General features: G+C 36.4%; 1 protein-coding gene across 6 annotated transcripts; it reads right to left on the minus strand.

The window, feature by feature from the left end:
- Positions 1 to 223: 223 nt before the first annotated feature.
- On the minus strand, positions 224 to 19,627 carry znf271 (zinc finger protein 271). 6 transcript variants are annotated; one of them, XM_067378428.1, is made up of 13 exons: positions 19,599 to 19,627; positions 18,757 to 19,506; positions 17,014 to 17,172; positions 14,955 to 15,236; positions 13,341 to 13,769; positions 12,418 to 12,738; positions 9,215 to 9,730; positions 8,923 to 9,114; positions 6,606 to 6,959; positions 6,205 to 6,519; positions 3,756 to 4,358; positions 3,547 to 3,657; positions 224 to 1,842 (listed from the first exon to the last, which is right to left on the minus strand). In XM_067378428.1, exons 3-13 carry the CDS (start codon positions 17,153 to 17,155, stop codon positions 1,727 to 1,729), a joined length of 3,381 nt encoding a protein of 1,126 aa, XP_067234529.1. In that variant the 5' UTR covers positions 17,156 to 17,172; positions 18,757 to 19,506; positions 19,599 to 19,627; the 3' UTR covers positions 224 to 1,726. The 6 variants fall into 6 exon arrangements, with proteins under 6 accessions (XP_067234529.1, XP_067234531.1, XP_067234530.1 ...); XM_067378430.1 differs by having other exon boundaries at positions 19,448 to 19,506; positions 19,599 to 19,617; XM_067378429.1 differs by lacking the exon at positions 19,599 to 19,627 and having other exon boundaries at positions 19,448 to 19,598.
- Positions 19,628 to 20,583: the final 956 nt, after the last annotated feature.

The raw sequence follows: 20,583 nt of genomic DNA on the forward strand, positions 1-20,583 counted from the left end.
TTAGGACATCAATGTGTCGTCACGAGCCACAGGGTTTAATTTGGATTTGTCGTGTTTTTTTTTTTTTTTTACTCTTATAGATGGAGTTCCCATTGACATGCATTATATGACTGACAGACGGCAACGGTTGCAGTTAAAAATCATCACCATCAAAAACCTCATTTGTAAAAATCATCACCATTAAGGTTGAACCACTGTAGTCACATTGACCATTTTATCAATGTCTTTTAATGCCCTTCTGGAAAAGATTCAGTGTCATTGCTGCCTATATGTTGATCAGATACCCTCGGATTTCATCAAAAATATCTTAATTTGTGTTCTGAAGACAAACAAAGGTCTAACCGGTTTGGGACAACATAAGGGTGAGTACTTAATGACAGAAATTTCATTTTTGGGTGAACTAACCCTTTAATAAAGTGAGATTAAATACATAAAGTATTTTACATTTTTGTTACATAAAGTATATTACATTTGTGTAATTTAATATAGTGAATTATTACAGGTTTGTGTAAAATTATAAGAATGTATTTCACTAGTTTTATTATGTCACAAACATTGTCACAAAAGTGCAGACTCGTGACCGTGAGTGTTTAGGGTGCCATTTAGGACAGGGCAAAAGACAGTAAGAGGAAAATTGTTATCACTGAAAAAAATAATATATAGAATAATCTTTTTAAGGCTAAACTTGAACTCATTCATTTAATTTACATCTATTATGAAATGTCAGGTACACAAGAAAGAAATGATTACAAAAACTTTGGTGGTCGAAGTAATACATTATAATATTAATTAAATGAGTTGGTGGTTGTATAATTACATTGGCTTCTAAGCAAATCCAGAATCTGCAGGTTTAACATTTTTTACACTGACTTTGGAAGAAAAATCTGTGGAATGTATTTAAACACAGTTAAATGTATTAAATGCAGCTTTGAGCTTAAAATACTTGTGCTGATGAATATGTAAAGGTCAGGAAATGTGTAGAATGGCAGATTCTGTGTGGTCCTGTTTGTAACAGGAACGTGACATTAAAGTTTTCGTACTATATCAGGTTTGTTCAGTTCTCCTACACTAGTTTAGCTCAGATGCAAACACCCTTGAACAAGCTAACAAAGGTCTTCAGGATTACTTGAAAATTACAGACAGGTGAGTTTGATCAGGGTTGGAGCTGAAGTCTAAAGGAAAGTGCACCTCCAGGAGGAGAATCGAAGAACCCTCTAATATATCAATGTCCTTTCTGTATGTTCATCCAACAAGATTTCCAGTCTGAGGGCTGGAAATGTCTCTTTTTGATGTGCTCTACCTGATGGAGACTCGATTCACAGCAGGTGCCAAATGTCAAGGCTTCTATCCATTATGAATTTGGCAAATATCTCCTCTATTTAGCAAAAGTTTATGTATGTATCAGCAAATAATAATAAAAAATGTTTTTATCAGAACGGATAAAGTTCTTCAGACTGGACTGTTCTCATCAGGAGCACTGATAGGGATTGTTTTTCATGTGAATTTAATCAGCTCTACTCACGCTGCCAGCTCAGGTGTGATGTGGTTCCCCGCTCAACCAAAAACCCACATCGAATACCGTGGTGTGGACTGGCTTCAGGAGTCACTGTAGAATGCTATTCTATTTCTTAACTGTTTTTTTGGCATCAGAATACTAGCAGATGCTGCAGATTCTTCAATGTGCTCTGATGTTTGGCAAGGTGAGAAACCCTGGTTTCCTTCCACATCATTCATTTTTAAAAGACACAGATGATACTGGACTGGAAGGAGCCGCAGAGACCGTAATAGCCTTCACATCATCCATTATAGCAAAGCAGTTTTCTTCAGATTTCACTCGACATTCTGCAAAAACATACCAGTGTAGTTACATTGCAGGAAGCAGTAACAAATTCATTTCAAAATCATTTTAATTTGACATGTTCTGTATGTGTGATTATTGTCTGAGAAGGCAAATTTCAGAATGTGTACACAATTTCAACACAAATTCTATACAAAAGCAGTTGTGCATGATATAACGTTTATTTCCAAAGGGCAAAGAAAAACGTATAAGTGGCGTCAATCCTGTTTATGGATATGAAGACTTGTATTCTTGTAGCCAAAAAATACAACAATAGTTAGATGAAAATGAAAATGCTGGATAGGATGAAAGGTTTCTTAGAATACACAGAAGTGTGCGCCGACTTTATGACCACACATTTCATCAGTTTTGAAGGAGAGGCTGGTGGCTACATTCTCCTTCACCTATTGAACCATATAAGAAAATGCTTCAAAATACACAATGTATATTTTTGAATCTGTTGTTTAAAGGGTTAGTTCACCCAAAATGAAAATAACCCCATGTCATACATGACTATCTTCTTTCAGAAGAACACAATCAGAGATATATTTAAAAATATCCTGGCTCCTCCAAGCTTTCTAATGTTAGTGAATGGGGGGGGGCACAATTTTGAAGCCCAAAAAAGTGCATCCATCCATCGTAAAAATAATCCATACGGCTCCAGGGGGATAATAAAGGCCTTATGAAGCGAAGTGATGGGTTTTACTAAGAAAAATATCCATATTTAAAACATTATAGACTAAAATAACTAGCTTCCAGCAGACCATAGCCATACGCAAGTCAACTTGTGCCAAAAGAGTAACTTCTGAAGCAATATATCACGTAGGATGTAGGAGTATAGTAAGCTTAGAGGCCTCTCGCTTATATGGATATTTTTCTTACAAAAACCCATCACTTCGCTTCAGAAGGCCTTTATTAAAGGGTTAGTTTACCCAAAAATGAAAATTATGTCATTAATGACTCACCATCATGTCGTTCCAAACCCGTAAGACCTCCGTTCATCTTAAGAACACAGTTTAAGATATTTTAGATTTAGTCCGAGAGCTTTCTGTCCCTCCATTGAAAATGTTTGTATGGTATACTGTCCATGTCCAGAAAGGTAATAAAAACATCATCAAAGTAGTCCATGTGACATCAGTGGCTTCAAAGTTTTTGAAGCATCGAAAATACATTTTGGTCCAAAAATAACAAAAACTACGACTTTATTCAGCATTGTCTTCTCTTCTGGAATCCTTTCCATTAAACTGATTCCATTGAATTGATTCCATTGAACTGATTCCATTGAATCCTTTCATCTGTCGGCATTGGGAATGCACTTTTACGTGGTTGTTTTTGGCGATTAGGACATCCACGACACGCACACTTACGCACCATTTTAAAAAATATAGCAATACCAAAATACAAACAATGTAGAATAGCTTGAATACAGCGTGCGTCTCCCTCAGACTGTAAACGAAGCTCGGGCGCACCGAATAACACATCAGCAGCGCCTTACGTCAGCAGCATCACTGCGGAGTCGTGAACTCGGATTGACAACCCCCTGGAGCCGAATGAATTATTTTTATGATGGATGGATGCATTTTTTTGGGCTTTAAAATCACGCCCCCCATTCACTACCATTATAAAGCTTGGAAGAGCCAGAATATTTTTAAATATATCTCAGATTGCGTTCATCTGAAAGAAGATAACGTAACCTAAGCCATACTTACCATATTCATCTCCAGACTCTGGTTCTTGCTTAACTTCTACAGTTGCGTTAGATGTTCCTACGCCAACGGTGACCTTCACAACTTCCTTTGTTACAGGTAAATCCTTCCCCTCTGTAAAACATTCATTTTAAATTAGAAAACAGAAAGTCATGCTGGTTCTGAATGTCATGAAGGTGAGTAATACACCATCCGGATACACCATCCCATACCTGCATGCATTACACGCAGGTGTTTCTTCATGGATGATGAATGAGCGAAGAATTTGAGACATATGGGGCATTGGTAAGGCTTCTCCCCCGTGTGACTTCGCAGATGTACGGACAAATGCGCAAATTGTCGGTAGCTCTTCTTGCACTGAGGACACTGGTACGGCTTCTCTCCGGTGTGAACCCTCTGATGAACCACCAAATCTTTAGCTTGGCCAAAACTCTTCCCACATTCAGGACACTCGAATTTCGGTTTATTCTCTTTGGTGTGAGTCCGCAGATGGACCTTCAGATGTCCCGCCTGACTAAAAATCTTATCGCACTGAGGGCACTCGTGCTTTTCTTCGGTGTGTGTCCGTCTGTGCAGAACCAGACTGCTGGGATGACTGAAGCTTCGCTCACACTGCGAGCACTGAAAGAGTTCATCGCCCCGGTCGTAATGGTGCCGGCGCTGATGACGTGCAAGGTCAGAAAGTTTGACGAATCCTCTCCCGCACTCGGAGCATTTGTGAGGTCGTTCTCCTTCATGAACATACCGCACGTGTTTCCTGAGGCCAGCCGCTTGAGTAAATGTCTTCAAACACAAACTGCAGGTATGAGAAACTCCTGAAATAAATGTAATTATTAAAAATAAATAAATACTAAAATAATATAAAATAATGTATACTGCATAAAATAATTTATTCAATTACTATAAGCACTGATGACACATTTAGTCAGAAATAGTGTTGTCAAAAATACCGAATTTGAATTTGAAAGATGTGATGCTTTGAGCACTGTTGAACAGTTTAGTAAACACCTCTGATTGATCAACGCACTGGAGAGTTTGAAAGCGTTTTGAAAGTGGGAGTGGACTGCTCCAGTGTGTATCTGTGTAAGCGCTCAGTGAAGAGCGCCAAAAGATGTCTATTTATAACTTGTTTTTGAAGCATTGATCATTGTAGCCAATCACAGACATATCTGATGAGTGTGTGAACACAGTGGCCAATCAGGGGTGTTTACGAATCAGCGTGCTCAACAGCGCTCAAAGTGTCACATTTTTAAAATTTCAGTACCGACTTGGTACCGAAGTCGGTACTTTTAGACAACACTAGTCAGAAATGCAACATTTGAGCATGTGATGCATTAAAGGGTTAGTTCACACAAAAATTAAAATTCTGTCATTAATTACTCACCCTCATGTCGTCCCACACCCGTAAGACTTTCATTCATCTTCAGAACACAAATTAAGATATTTCTGATTAAATCCGATGGCTCAGTGAGGCCTCCATTGCCAGCAAGATATTCAACACTTTCAATTAATAGAAAGCTTCTAAACGTAGACGTATTTAAAACAGATCATGTGACTACAGTGGTTCAACCTTAATGTTATGAAGCAACGAGAATACTTTTTTTGTGCAAAAAAACTCCAAAATAACGACTTTATTCAACAATATCTAGTGATGGGCGATTTCAAAATACTGCTTCATGAAGCTTTATGAATCTTTTGTTTCGAATCAGTGGTTCAGAGCGTGTATCAAACAGCCAGTCACGCCCCCCAGTGTTGAACCATTGAAATTTTGAAACACTTACGATGTAACAAAGCCTTGTTTACTGAAATCGTGTGACTTTGGCAGTTTGATACACGCTCTGAACCACTTCGAAGCTTCATGAAGCAGTGTTTTGAAATCGCCATCACTAGATATTGTTGAATAAAATCATTATTTGTTCTTTTGGTGCACAAAAATGATTCTCGTCGCTTTATAACATTAAGGTTGAACCACTGTAGTCACATGAACTGTTTTAAATACGTCTTTAGTAGCTTTTTGGACACTTAAAGTGTTAAATGTCTTGCTGGCGATGCAGGCCTCACTGAGTGATCAGATTTTATGAAAAATATCTTAATTTGTGTTTGAAGATGAACAAAGGTCCTATGGGTGTGGAACAACATAAGGGTGAGTAATCAATGACAGAATTTTAATTTTTGGGTGAACTAACCCTTTAATATTGTAATTTCAGTGTACAGTGTATACACATTTTTCGCCACAGATACAAAATGAACAGCTGCAAAGCACCACATCTGAGAAAAAAAAGTACTTTGCTAAATAGAAAATATGTAAAGTTATTTCAACATAATATATCATGCAAATAGATTTTTGTTCCCCATGTGAATCAATTTAAAGAGAAATGGACGATCTACTAAAGAAAACTTTCAATTTACCATCAGGCATTCAGATGACCCAACTCCAAAAAGGTATGTGGTGAGTGACATTATTGACGTTAAGTCACCTAAACAAATTTATGAAAAAATTTTTTTTTGCCTCGAATATGAAAATGAAAACCAGCTAAATGTTAAAAATATATTTTTTTTTTGGAAATAAATATAATTATTTCTTGGCATTTATGCTGTTTTTGACAACCCTTCTTTATGGTATACAGGCTTCCGACGCCTAGCCACCTTATAATGTCTTACCTGAATGAAATGCATCTTGATGTTTTTTCAGACTTGCTTCAGAGATGAATGTTTCATCACACATTGAACACTGGAGAGGGTTCTCACCCGGGTGGCTACTCTGGTGGGCTATCAGGTTTCTCCTCCAGCGAAAACTCAGGCCACACTGAGAGCACTTGTAAGGTCTCTCTCCTGTGTGAATCCGCTGGTGAATTTTAAACATACAATGCTGACTGAATCTTTTCCCACAATCAGAGCATTCAAATGGCTTCTCCTGCAAGTCGACTTTTGGACAACCTGTTGGTTTCTCCGTTCCACTTTGCTTCTTTGTGGAAGCTTATAGAAAACAAAGAGAAAATAATCTTTTAAAAAAATGTGAAACAATTAGGATGGTCAACATTTCTGAGGAACTTCAAACTTACTTTCATGGACTCGCATGTGAGCTTGGAGGAAACTGGGACGCCCAAACCCCTTGAAGCATATAGGGCAGTTGTGTGGCCTCACTCCTGTGTGAATTTCCAGATGCTTCTTCAAGTCTCCTGGGGTATAAAAGCTCTTACTGCACACAAAGCACAGGAATGCCCTCTCTCCTGTGTGAGTTTTAATATGCACAACCAAAGCTGATCGCTGACGGAAGCTTTTGTTACATGTGGGACAGTTGAAGGGCCTTTCACCTGTGTGAATCCGCTCGTGCTGTAACAAGCCTTGGCGTCGACCGAACTTCCTCCCGCAATAAGAGCAGGGGAAGCACTTCCCCTCTATGTCAGCATGCTGATCTGTTAAAATGACAAAGAAGAATCCATATTATCAAAACCACTATAAAATAAAAGTTCAATTTACAACAAAATTGAAACTCCAGGTTTTGCATCAACTCTGCTAGCATCACTCAACCCTGTTACAATACTGCAGTATTATGGAAAACAATTCTTCAAAAATATTTTATTCTTCCAGAAAGTGAAGAAACTCTCCAATGACAAGTATCTGTGCCTATTTCTATTCAAATAATTAAAATGTCAACCCTGTTACCAGGATATTTTATAGTAAACAAATTTTGTTGGAGAAATATCATCATTATTATTTTTTTAAATAAGCACTTTTAGTGCCGAGACTAAGAAATGGCTGTCAATCCCATAACCATCAGCATTCACCCGTAACAATACTGTAATATTATATAAAACAATTCTGTGCAACTACTTTATCCTTTCAAGAAATGAACTCTCCAAAGACATATACTTCATCAATTATTAAAACGTCAACCCTGCAACCAAGATTTTGTATTAAACAAATGCTTTTTGAAAAGTGGATATTCTTAGAAATATTTTGAATAAACACTTTTAGTGCTAAGACTATGAAATGGATGTCAACCCTGTTATCAACATCACTCACCACTGTTACAATACTCTAGTATTATAGAAAACAGTTCTGCAAAACTACTTTATCTTTTCAGAAAGTGAACTCTCCAATGACAAGTATCTGTGCCTATATCTAGTCAAATAATTAAAATGTCAGCCCTGTTGCAAGGGTATTTTATAGTAAAATGATTTTTGTCATAGAAATATTGTCATTATTTTTTTTTTTTAATAAACACTTTTAGTGCCAAGACTATGAAATGGATGTCAACCCTGTTATCAACATCACTCACCACTGTTACAATACTCTAGTATTATAGAAAACAGTTCTGCAAAACTACTTTATCTGTTCAGAAAGTGAACTCTCCAATGACAAGTATCTGTGCCTATTTCTATTCAAATAATTAAAATGTCAACCCTGTTACCAAGATATTTTATAGTAAACAAATGGATTTTGTTGAAGAAATATCATCATTATTATTAATTTTTTTTTTTAAATAATCACTTTTAGTGCCAAGACTAAGAAATGGCTGTCAATCCCATAACCATCAGCATTCACCCGTTACAATACTGTAATATTATATAAAACAATTCTGAACAACTACTTTATCCTTTCAAGACGTGAACTCTCCAAAGACATACTTCATTATTTATTAAAACGTCAACCCTGCAACCAGGATTTTGTATAGTAAACAAATGCTTTTCGAAAAGTGGATATTCTTAGAAATATTTTGAATAAACACTTTTAGTGCCAAGACTATGAAATGGATGTCAACCCTGTTATCGACATCACTCACCACTGTTACAATACTCTAGTATTATAAGAAACATTTCTGCAAAACTAACTCCAGTATTATAGGACGCAGTTCTGCAAAACTACTTTATCTTTTCAGAAAGTGAACTCTCCAATGACAAATATCTGTGCCTATCTTATCAAATAATTAAAATGTCAACCCTTATACCAGGATATTTTATAGTAAACAAATGATTTTTGTCATCGAAATATCATCATTAAATTATTTTTTTTAAATGAACACTTAGTACCAAGAGTAGGAATTGGCTGTCAATCCTATTACCTGTTACAGGAAGTGAAGTCACCAAAGACAAGTATCTTTGCATATTTCTCATCAAATTCAACCAAGTGTCAACCAAGTTAACAGCAATTATTGAGTGAATATTTGTGGAAATATCAACATACCCTGTTACCATAAACCATGTTACCTTTTTGAATTTTACATCTGGTTATTTCTGAAGGTTATATAAGTATATATATAGTTATGTCCCAACATATAATAAAAGTAGCTTAAGGTGGAACAGTACAATTTATTTCTAATCTTCATTTAAGAAAATAAATGCCAATATTGCAATTCATGCTGGCAGATCCTCCTACCTGGATGAAATATAAGCTGATGTTTTTTCAGGGAAATTGCGACAGAGAAGGTTTTGTTGCATATGGCACAATGAAATGGCTTCCGATGATCTGTCAGCTCTGAACTGGAACTCTGATCAACATCATGGTCTTGAATTACTGATGGACTGAATCCTGTCTGATTCTCTAATAGATGCTCCCCTGTGCTCATTTCTGTAAAACAAATTGAAACACATTACTATGCATTTATGCTATATTTAGACAATTATTTTACTACATAAACTGACTATAAATAAACAACTAGAGAACATACTGTCTTCAGAAGCTCCAGGGTTTCCAGAAAGCAATGCTGACAGCTGTGATGAAGCAGAAACACCACAGACACCTTCCACGTGATCCGGTTCACCCTGGTCCTCCTCCTCAGGGATAAGCGTATCAGCTCCGGCGGTCAGAACATCACATTCCTGGAACTTGTTCAGATGGGACTGCATGTGTGCTTGTAGGCTACTGGGCCGAGGGAAGCTTTTTGAGCACAAAGGACAACAGTGAGGTCTCACGCCGGTATGAGTTCCCATATGAGTCTTCAGATCCCCTGAACCGTAAAACCGTCTGAAGCATATGAAACATTCAAAAGGCTTTTCTCCAGTGTGAATTTTCCTATGCACGATCAACACTGAACGCTGCCTAAAACTTTTATTGCACACTGTGCAGCGGAACGGTCTCTCCCCAGTGTGAATGCGTTTATGCTGTTCCATATCTTGATGTCGTCCGAATATTTTCCCACAGTATGGACAGGTAAAGCGCTTCCTTTCAGCAACACTCAAACATTCTTTTGAAAGAAATGAATCAACAGGACTTTCAGTGATGACAAATTAAATTGATGATAACATCAAACCAAACAACATATTGTATGCTACAATGCTATTGGTGATTTAACTCAGGGGTTTTCAAACTGGGCAGCAGGTTCTCAAAAAGGAGACCTGGGCCCACTAGGGGGCCTCAGCAAACTTCCAAGAGGGCCTCAAGATGACTTAAAAGATGATTACATAAAACCAAAATAACATCAAACAAACATTAAAATAAGCTAAAAGGTAAGGTAGTCTAACTTTAAAAGTGTGATTTTTAGAAAAGTCATGTAAATTAATAAAATCTGAAAATGGCATCAGCATTTACATTTACATTTTTCTAGTTACGCAAAGCTCTAAAATATTTTATTGAGTAGAAATTGAGAAACTACGGAGCCCTGCACATGACATGCAGGGGGGAAAAAAAGTACAGACTAAATTTGTTCCCTCGATTTGCTAAATCGTGCACATGATGATTTACTATTTTGTTCCCTTGATTGATAATGTGTGCAGGATTTACTAATTTGTTCCCTTGATTTATAAATAGTGCACACGATTTAGCAAATCAAAGTAACAAAATAGTAAATCATCTGCATGATTTATAAATCGATAAATCGAGGAAACAAATTAGCAAATCCTGCACACATTTAGCAAATCGAAGGAACGAAATAGTAAATCGTGCACACAATTTAGCAAATCGAGGGAACTAAATAGTATACCGTCTGCAGAATTTAGCAAATCGAGAGAACGAATTAGTAAATTGTGCGCACATTTAGCAAATCGAGAGAACGAATTAGTAAATTGTGTGCACTATTTAGCAAATCCAGGGAACTAAATAGTGAACCGTGCGCACGATTTAGCAAATCAAGAGAACTAAATAGTAAACCGTCCATGGAATTTTGCAAATCGAGGGAACACAATAGTAAATCATGTGCACGATTTAGCAAATCGAGGCAACAAATTAGTAAACCGTGTGCACGATTTAGCAAATCAAGGGAACTAAATAGTAAACCGTCTGCTGAATTTAGCAGATCGAGAGAACGAATTAGCAAATTGTGCACACAATTTAGCAAATCGAGGGAACGAAATAGTAAATTGTACTCACATTTAGCAAATCGAGGGAACTAAATAGTAATTTGTACTCACATTTAAAAAATCGAGGGAATAAAATAGTAAATTGTGCGCACAATTTAGCAAATCAAAGGAACAAAATAGTAAATTGTACTCACATTTAGCAAATTTAGAGAACGAATTAGTAAATTGTACTCACATTTAGCAAATCGTGGGAACAAATTAGTAAATTGTGCGCACAATTTAGCAAATCAAGGGAACAAAATAGTCAATTGTACTCACATTTAGCAAATCGAGGGAATGAAACAGTAAATTGTACGCACGATTTTGCAAATTGAGGGAACGAAATAGTAAATCGTGTGCTTGATTTAGCAAATCGAGGGAATTAATCATTAAATTGTGCACACATTTAGCTAATTGAGGGAACGAAATAGTAAATTGTGCACACATTTAGCAAATTGAGGGAACGAATTAGTAAATTGTGCGCACATTTAGCAAATCAAGGGAACGAAACAGTAAATTGTGTGCACATTTAGCAAATCGAGGGAACGAATTAGTAAATTGTGCGCACATTTAGCAAATCGAGAGAACGAATTAGTAAATTGTGCGCACATTTAGCAAATCGAGAGAACGAATTAGTAAATTGGCGCACATTTATTAAATCGAGAGAACGAATTAGTAAATTGTGTGCACATTTAGCAAATCGAGAGAACAAATTAGTAAATTGGCACACATTTAGCAAATCGAGGGAACAAATTAGTAAATTGTGCGCACATTTAGCAAATCGAGGGAACGAATTAGTAAATTGTGCGCACATTTAGCAAATCGAGGGAACGAATGAGTAAATTGTGCGCACATTTAGCAAATCGAGGGAACGAATTAGTAAATTGTGCGCACATTTAGCAAATCAAGGGAACGAATTAGTAAATTGTGCTCTCATTTAGCAAATCGAGAGAACGAATTAGTAAATTGGGGCACATTTAGCAAATAGAGGGAACGAATTAGTAAATTGTGCGCACATTTAGCAAATCAAGGGAACGAATTAGTAAATTGTGCTCACATTTAGCAAATCGAGAGAACGAATTAGTAAATTGTGCGCACATTTAGCAAATCGAGGGAATGAATTAGTAAATTGTAAACACGATTTAAAAATTTTTTCTTGCATGTCATGTGCAGGATTCTGTAAGAACCATTGTGCTAGAGGCTCCTCAAAAATGTTCAGAAAAAAATATATAGTGTAAAAATGTAAAACTATTAAAAATAATGATAAGTTTGATCATTGCAAATAATTTTATTCTAGTAACATAAAAACCAAAACAACAACAAAACCTTAGAAACTTGATAGAAAGTAAATATTTTATAGATATATTTTCACAAATAAATGCATCTTTCTTTATAAATGAAAATGCTGCCTTTTCCATTGCAGGAAATGGATCATCACATTTAGGGGTGGCATTAAAAAGTTTGAAAACCCCTAATTAACCAATATATGTAACTTTCGAAAAGGAGATGGCACCACCATAAAACCTCACAGCGGTCAAAATTTTAGGGGCTCTGCTATTTCTCTTCAATTTTAATTATTTCAAAATTATTCACTCACCTGGATGAGCGACTCGTTGATGCTTTATCAGGGAGAAGGAGAGAGAAAACCTCCTGTCACAAAGCGTGCAATGGTACGGTCTGTCCTCTGTATGATGAGTACGGTAGTGTTTTTTAAGGTTTACTGCTTGACTGAAATATTTCCCACATTGGGAGCACTGGTACGGCTTCTCTCCGGTGTGAACACGCAGATGGATTCGAAGCTTTGCTTGCTTATGAAATCTCTTTCCACAGTGATTGCACTGGTGTGGCTTGTCTTCATCGTGAACTTGCTGGTGAGCTGTAAACTCTTCCTCTTGAAGAGGGTTTAGTGTTCCAAAGCCTAGAAGAGGAAATTATGCAATGTTAAAAGCAGTTATGTGGAGTGGGAAACCAGTGAGATTTCAAGATGGCTTAGGTTATTGTATTTTGGTAGAAACCAGCCCTTCGTCCCAATGTGCTTACTATCCAACCTAAGTAGTATGTGAGATTAGAATAAATGTGTCCTAAAGCATAGTCTGTTGATAGTCCACTATTTCTGATAGATTTTCGAAGTATGGATCTGTGTACATTCTAACGGCTACACATCCTATTTAGATGAGGATTCGGTCCAGAACTACAAACATTAATAAAAAGTGTAAAAATGTGAGTTCGACGGTTGAGCAGAGATGCCCTGAAAGGGGATTTTATTGATAATAAATATCTAATCTGATGAAAAATATTTATTTAAACAGGTTTAAATAAATTTGCTGCTTCCTACGAAGGCTGCAAATCTTGGCTGCAACGTCATCAAACATCACTGAAGGCCATCTCAATCAGAAGGATCCTTAGTATCATAGTAGTTAAAGACACTTAGTAAAAAGTGAGTTGGGGCATAGTATGAGTAGGCAAATTGGGACACAGAATATGATAATCATGGTAAGGATTTTGCAAATTTAGACTCACCCTTTTCAGCTGAATGTGAAGAATCCTGAGAGAGCTCAGATGAAGGAGATGGAGCTCTTTCGGTCACGTCCTGTTGACTTTGGGCATTGTGTTCATTAGATGCATCGCTCTCCATACTGGCTACAAGGTCCAAAGAGTGCGATTCAATATTGTCCTTAAGTGCGTCAGTTTGTAAGTGTTTGTGTAGATCTTCAGAGGTCACAGAACTGCAAGGCCTCTCATTGTCACAAGCATCCAAATGGTTCATGTCATCTGATTCAGAGAAGGTCTGATCGGGAGATGTGAGACGTGTGAAGCTGTTGACGCAGTCAGGGCAGCGGTGGGATATCTCTCCTGTGTGCGTCAGCTCATGTTCCTCCAGCTGACATGCAAAATTTTTCCCACATTCAACACAAATTAAGCACTTACCCTCCATACTAACATCTTGACCTGCAAAAAGAGAGGATACTTAATTCTGATTGGTCAAAATCTCTCCCTATCAATGTTACAAAATAAGCCCCTGCTTGAAGATACAACACTGATTACCCTGGTAGGATTTATTTTGCGACTGTAACCTTTATTGAGTATATAATATTATCAGTTGCCAAGTTTGCAGTTTTCCCACAGAATAGGGCTACATTAACACTATTGCCGCAGGTTGTTTTCATGTCCGTGGGTTGAAGCGACACCAAATAACATGATATTTAGCCCCTGGAATGCAGGAACCCTGCCAAAAACGTGGATTTTACCCCCTGGAAACCTTGGCTCAAGTGTTCAAGTGGGCGTGAAGACCGCAAATGTGTGTAGAACTTCTGCTTACCCGATGGGACACACTTATAGTCTTGCAAAAAATGCAAGTGTTTATAGAGGGTTTTTATTTTTAGTGCTTTGCATTTTAAAATACACATCTAAATGTCTGTTCAGTGGTCGGTCGCTATGTAACTAACAGATGCAATATTAAAATTGCGGTGCTTTTTTAAGTGATAAAAAGCAGTTGCAAATGACATACAAAATACACACAGCCTACCCATCTTTGCATCAATAAAATGTGCAACACTTTATATTTTATTATCAAATTATATGTAATATATAATTAATTTAACTTACAGTCGAATGTTTTCCTTGACATCTCGTGATTTCGGGGCATGCGAGTTCCCGAACATAGTGCATGATGGGATATGCTTAGCCTCGAATTGTGCTCCGAAGTGGTATTCAAGATAGTTTGGGTTTAGTGTGCACCTGGGCATTTTTAAGACATGGGACAGTCTTGCGCACTTACTTCCTGTCACGTGCACATGCTCTCTAGTGGCCAAGACCGCAAGTGTGGGTATTTGGACAGGGCTAACCAGTTCTATATTTACCCTTGTAAGTTCACAAGCACCCTTGTAAGGTCTTACAGGTGTGGAACGACATGAGGGTGAGTAATTAATGACAGAATTTTCATTTTTGGGTGAAGTAACCCTTTAATCTTTCGCATAAGTTAAATTCGCAACTTTGGATGGAAACGTAGCTAGTGTTATAAATATATCCACAGTAAAAGGGGGTTTTAGCAGTCCACTTTATTTTGCGCCTAACAACACCCCAAAAACATGGAAAAAATCACTGCAATGCACAGAATCTAATGTCTAATTGTACCTTGATGAAATGCACGCAGATGTCTTCTCAAGGAGGATAACAGGGCGAAGTTTTTAACACAGATCGTACAGTGAAAAGCCTTCGCATCCGTATGGACAATCTGGTGAGTCTTGAGGTCTCTTTCCCGGGTAAAAGTCTTTCCACACACCAAGCACTCAAAAGGCCTCTCGCCTGTGTGAATCCGGACATGTTCAGACAGATGCTGTATTCGGGAAAAACCCTTCCCACACTGAGAGCACTGGAAAGGCCTCGCTCTGGCAGAAAGACTCTTTGCGTGGTCGTCTGTGGTGATGTTTGCAAAGGAAAATGATTATGTTATGTTGTCTCTCTCAACAAATACATACATCTGTTCAATATATATGATAGCAGTACCAGTTGTACTCTATAGGCCAGGGGTTTTCAGGGTTTTTTTAAATGCCACAGACCCCTAAATGTGATGTTCCCTTTGCGAGGAACCCCTCTCCTAACTATATATGTATTATACAGTTCCAAGAAAAAGTATGTGAACCACTTGCAGAATCTGTGAAAATGTGAATAATTTTAACAAAATAAAGGAGATAATACAAAACACATGTTATTTTTTATTTAGTAATCTCCTGAGTAAGATATTTTACATAAAAGATGTTTAAATTTAATCCACAAGACAAAAAAATAGCTGAATTTATTAAAATAACCCATTTCATAAGTATGTGAACCCTTGATTCTCAATACTGTGTGTGGTTACCTGATGATCCACGACTGTTTTTATGCTTTGTGATGGTTGTTCATGAGTCTCTTGTTTGTTCTGAGCAGTTAAACTGAGCTCTGTTCTTCAGAAAAATCCTCCAGCTCCTGCAGATTCATCGGTTTTCAAGCATTTTTGCATATTTGAACCCTTTCCAGCAGTGACTGAATGATTTTGAGATCTGTCATTTCACAATGAGGACAACTGAGGGACTCAAACTCAACTATTAAAAAAAGGTTCAAAACATTCACTGATGCTCCAGAAGGAAACACGATGCATTAATAGATGGGGGTGAAAACTTTTGAACAGGATGAAGAGGTCCAAATTTTTCTTATTTTGTTTAAATATACATTTTTTTTCATATTTATTACTGCCCTTCGGACACAACAGAAGATACTTTCATGTTTCCCGGAAGACAAATTAAATACAATTTACCTTGATCTTCAAATTCAAAAAGTTTTCACCCCCATCTATTAATGCATTGTGTTTCCTACTGGAGAATCAGTGAATGTTTGAACCTTTTTTAATAGTTGAGTTTGAGTCCCTCAGTTGTCCTCAGTGTGAAAACACAGATCTCAAAATCCTACAGCCACTGCTGGAAAAGGTTCAAATATGCAAAAGATGGTGGAAAACTGAAGAATCTGCAGGACATGGAGGATTTTTCTGAAGAACAGAGCTCAGTTTAACTGCTCAGAACAAACAAGAGACTCATGAACAACCATCACAAAACATAAAAACAGTCGTAGATCATCAGGTAACCACACACTGTATTGAGAATCAAGGGTTCACATACTTATGAATGGGGTTATTTTAAGAAATTCAGCTATTTTTTGGTTTTGTAGATTATATGTAAACATCTTTTATGTAAAACATCTTACTCAGGACCGTACTAAATAAAAAATAACATGCATTTTGTATTATCTCCTTTATTTTGTTAAAATTATTCACAGCTAACAGATTCTGCAAGTGGTTCACATACTTTTTCTTGCAACTGTATTTGCATTATATATATTGAAAGAAAAATAAAAAAATACTATGGAAGTCAATGATGCCCCATAACTGTTTAGTTACAAGCATTCTTCAAAATATCTCCCTTTGTTTTCAGTAGAACAAAGACATTTTTACAGGTTTGAAACAACTTGAGGGTGAGTAAATGTTGACAGAATTTTCAATTTTGGGTGAACTATCCCTTTAAGGCACCCAGACTCCAGATTAAGTCAGGGCACTTTAGACTATTCACAAATAGGTGGAACAGTATCAAAATGTGGAGATTATCATACAGTAGTCAATGGATGTAGTGTGCCTAATGTATAATGTAAACTCCTGCATTCTCACCCAGATCAAACGAAGCACCTGATGGGTGTAAATCAAGCATCCTCGCCCCTAAATCAGCATCCTGTTCTTCAGTGCTACAGCCAACTGATGGAAACACGCCCACTTCCTCTCGCTCACCGTATGACTTCATGCTCAGATCCATGACTTATGGTGTAAAACCTAGAGGAAAACTACATTTTATTTTCCTTTTTTTTTTTTTTTTTTTTTGAAATGCATTATAGTTGCTACTCTGGTACAGTGACAACATTAAAGAAAGAAAACTGTGTGGGGTTAAATTACTAAAATTTCCATGTATCATTGCAATGATAATGCAAAATACTATATTGGGCAATTCCACGCAAAGGTCATCTTTACCATGAAAAAAAAAAGTTTTAACCAAAAGAACAAAACCCTTTTTAAATTGTCCATTTAGGTCTGTAATATACTGTATTAATGTGCTCTAACAGAAATTTTAAGAAAATTGCCTTGTTTATCCACAATATATGTGGTAAGCAACAATGCTTAAATTAAATTTTCAACCAACCATATTTCATGCTTTCAAAAAAGGGATCAAAGACCCCATTTTTTTAAACTTTATTTTAGCAGTAAGCATTGTGTAGAAAGATGGATACATGCCTGATAAATAAATACACTCATTTAGTCATAACAGCACTGCCTGATGAATTTATAAGAGCTAGAATAAAGAGGTCAGGACGCTTCAGTGCTCTGTCACGTCCGTAACGTTTTAAAGATTAAGTTTATTTCATATAACAATTATAAATGCAAATAACTCGAAACTTTATATGCAAAGCTAAATTATGTTTATGCTTATTAGGATCAACAATTCATTTCACTACGTTGCTCTGAACAACCATAATAAGCGTTACGGACGTGACCGTTACGGACGCTTCATATTAAATCCTATGAGTTTGCTTCTTTATATTGCTATCATCTGTTTCAGGCTTACCATATCAGAACATATCCAATAATCGCAATACTCTTTGTGCTTTGTTAGTTTTAATATGAAAAAGGTTTAACTTTCAAATTCAGTCGATTTTATAACAAAATTTAAACAATAGATGTCGCTCTTTAATAGCCTACGGCGCGTGACAGATTAGCTACTGCAGCGCCTGTAAGCGGCGGATCAGGTGCACATGAACCGATCTTCTCTTCCTCTTGCCAGAGAACGAAATATGAACATCAAAAGGTAGGCCTATATGAAACAGTACAACTTATAGAAGAGCATTGTGTCTCATAGGACACTTACCTCGGGAATTGGGATGTCGCGTTACCGGTTGGTTAAAAATGAATAGCCTAGCCTATATTGATCACAATCTGCGCGATCAAGCTGACAAAATGAAAATAATAAGATTGCAATAATTTTGACTTGAAATAAAGTTTGATCATTTTGACTCAAGACTCCGCTTTAAACTCTGAAAACTAGACGAAAAAAACCGTGTGGTCATTCATACACAAAACATAAAACTGACATGATTGCGATTGGCAATAGTGTCAATCGGTTCACCTGACTGTGGGGAAAACATGCGATTTTAAACTGCTTTATGATAAACATTAATATTTGTCAATGTATTTTAGCAAGCAGTTCTGTAAGAAGGAAAATCATGGTCTCTAAATTGATTCTTGAACAACGCACATGCTTGTCAACACGAGAAATAGGTCTAATCCATAACCTTTTGCACTACAGAGTATAACGTTACATTTGTATAAAGTTTAGTAAAAAGTTGATAAATTGTGGAGTCTTACCATACTGGTATCCCAGATTTCAGTATTTGGTGGTTTAAATGCTTGCTTGAGGTCTCTGTGAAAGTTTTAAAGCAGTTTTAAACCAGTCTTCTGTGCCGCTTTCAGACCGGTCACATCCGTAACGGAAAACTGTCACATCCGTAACGTTGTTTTTTCCTCATTAATGCGAACATGAAAAATGAAATAAAATTATTATTTTATGCTCTGTGGAGAGCCAACCCTTCTTCATTCAGTGGGCAGTATTACTTTTGGTTTGCGCAATGTAATTCACAGAATTCTTAAAAAATATGTTGTCACCCAAATCTTAGTGACTTTTTTTGTCACGTCCGTAACGCTGTATATTTCCCCTCATCTAAAATATAAAACAGTTGAATAGACTGACATTTTTCTAATGTCTGGACTCCTTTAGTAAGGGATTATGAATATATAAATAGACGGTTCAATATGTTACTATTAAATGCATTCTTTGAGCGTTTATATTTCAAGTTTTGACTCCAAATGTCACGTCCATAACGCTGGAATTGCCCTATTATAATACCCTGTTATTACCATGGTACATGTCCAAAGAGATGGCAATACTCTGAATAAAATTTATATAGTCTTAAATTATTGTATTGGATTTTGTTTTATTATATTCTGTATGTCTTAATGTCTATATGACAACAAAATCAAAGCTGGAGACTGTACAAACCTCTTTTAGCTGCATTTGTCTTCAGTTACAATGTCAACACACAGTTAAAGGCGCGTTAGCTGTAGTTCGGGCAGATGAAAGAGAAAAATAAACACTGGCTGCGTAACAACATAGAGACACAAATGTGAAGTTCATGCAGAAGAAGCCTCACCTTTCCTGTGCCTCATCACACAATTATCATTCACGTCCACACAGACTGACAACCCGGAAATGACCGGAGGTGTTATTGTCTTTTCAAAATAAAAGCCAATCGCAATATAAAAAAGCTTGACCAAATATATGTAATAATTATGTCCATTTTAATCTTGAAATATTCAACAGGTCTAAACATTTACGTGGACACAAACATAAAAAATATGACATGTTATATCAAACAAGCAGCATTTATTTGAAAGAAAAATAATACAACAACTTTTCAAGCAAAACATTTTATTTAGAATTTTTGGGAGTTTAAATGATAAAACATACATTTCACAATGATGATAAATAATATTGTGGCACTTTATGGTTGTTAAACGTTAGTGTAATGATATATTTATTTAATGAACTACACCTTACTCTAGAATTCTAAGTAAAAATGCCTGGAATTATTTGTTTACTTACAGTTTGTATAAAATCATCTGCTAAATGATGTAAATGTTTGATATGTTGATATCTAATGGAATGACATACATACATCTGTGTATGTGCCCAAATATGTTTAATGTGAAATTTATTGTAAGAATGTATTATGAGACATTGATTGTGTTTTGTGCTGGCATGCTGACTGTGTTCTTACCATTAGTAAGATATATGTTAAGATATGAGAGATACGCATTGGAAAATGGAAAGGTTCTTAAAGTTATTATTGGCCCTGTTTACAACAGGGCCAATATTTAGATACATTTTGCTCGATCGGATCACATAGACGAGGGAGACACATTCCTGTTTACACCAGGGGCCTGATGTATAAACGTTGCGTATGCACAAAAAAGGCATTGAAATGTGCGTATGCTTTTTTCCACACAATTATCTGGATTTATTAAAAAAAATATTGCTGTAAATATGTGCACACCATGTGGATACTCTTGACTGTGCGTAAGCACTCTTTTAAGATGAAATCTACGGAAAGTTTTATACATGAGTATAAATGTAGG

This window comes from Chanodichthys erythropterus, chromosome 23 (assembly GCF_024489055.1).
Source record: "Chanodichthys erythropterus isolate Z2021 chromosome 23, ASM2448905v1, whole genome shotgun sequence".
Taxonomy (NCBI): Eukaryota; Metazoa; Chordata; class Actinopteri; order Cypriniformes; family Xenocyprididae; genus Chanodichthys; species Chanodichthys erythropterus.

Excerpts from the sequence above, each read along its gene's own strand:
- znf271 (XM_067378428.1), bottom strand. The coding sequence starts at position 17,155 with ATGGATCTGAGCATGAAGTCATACGGTGAGCGAGAGGAAGTGGGCGTG. Across the intron at positions 13,770-14,954 it reads TCTGCGTGCATTTCATCAAG|GTCAAGATGTTAGTATGGAG; the intron begins GTACAATTAGAC and ends CTCTTTTTGCAG. Across the intron at positions 4,359-6,204 it reads TCAAGATGCATTTCATTCAG|GAGTTTCTCATACCTGCAGT; the intron begins GTAAGACATTAT and ends CATTTATTTCAG.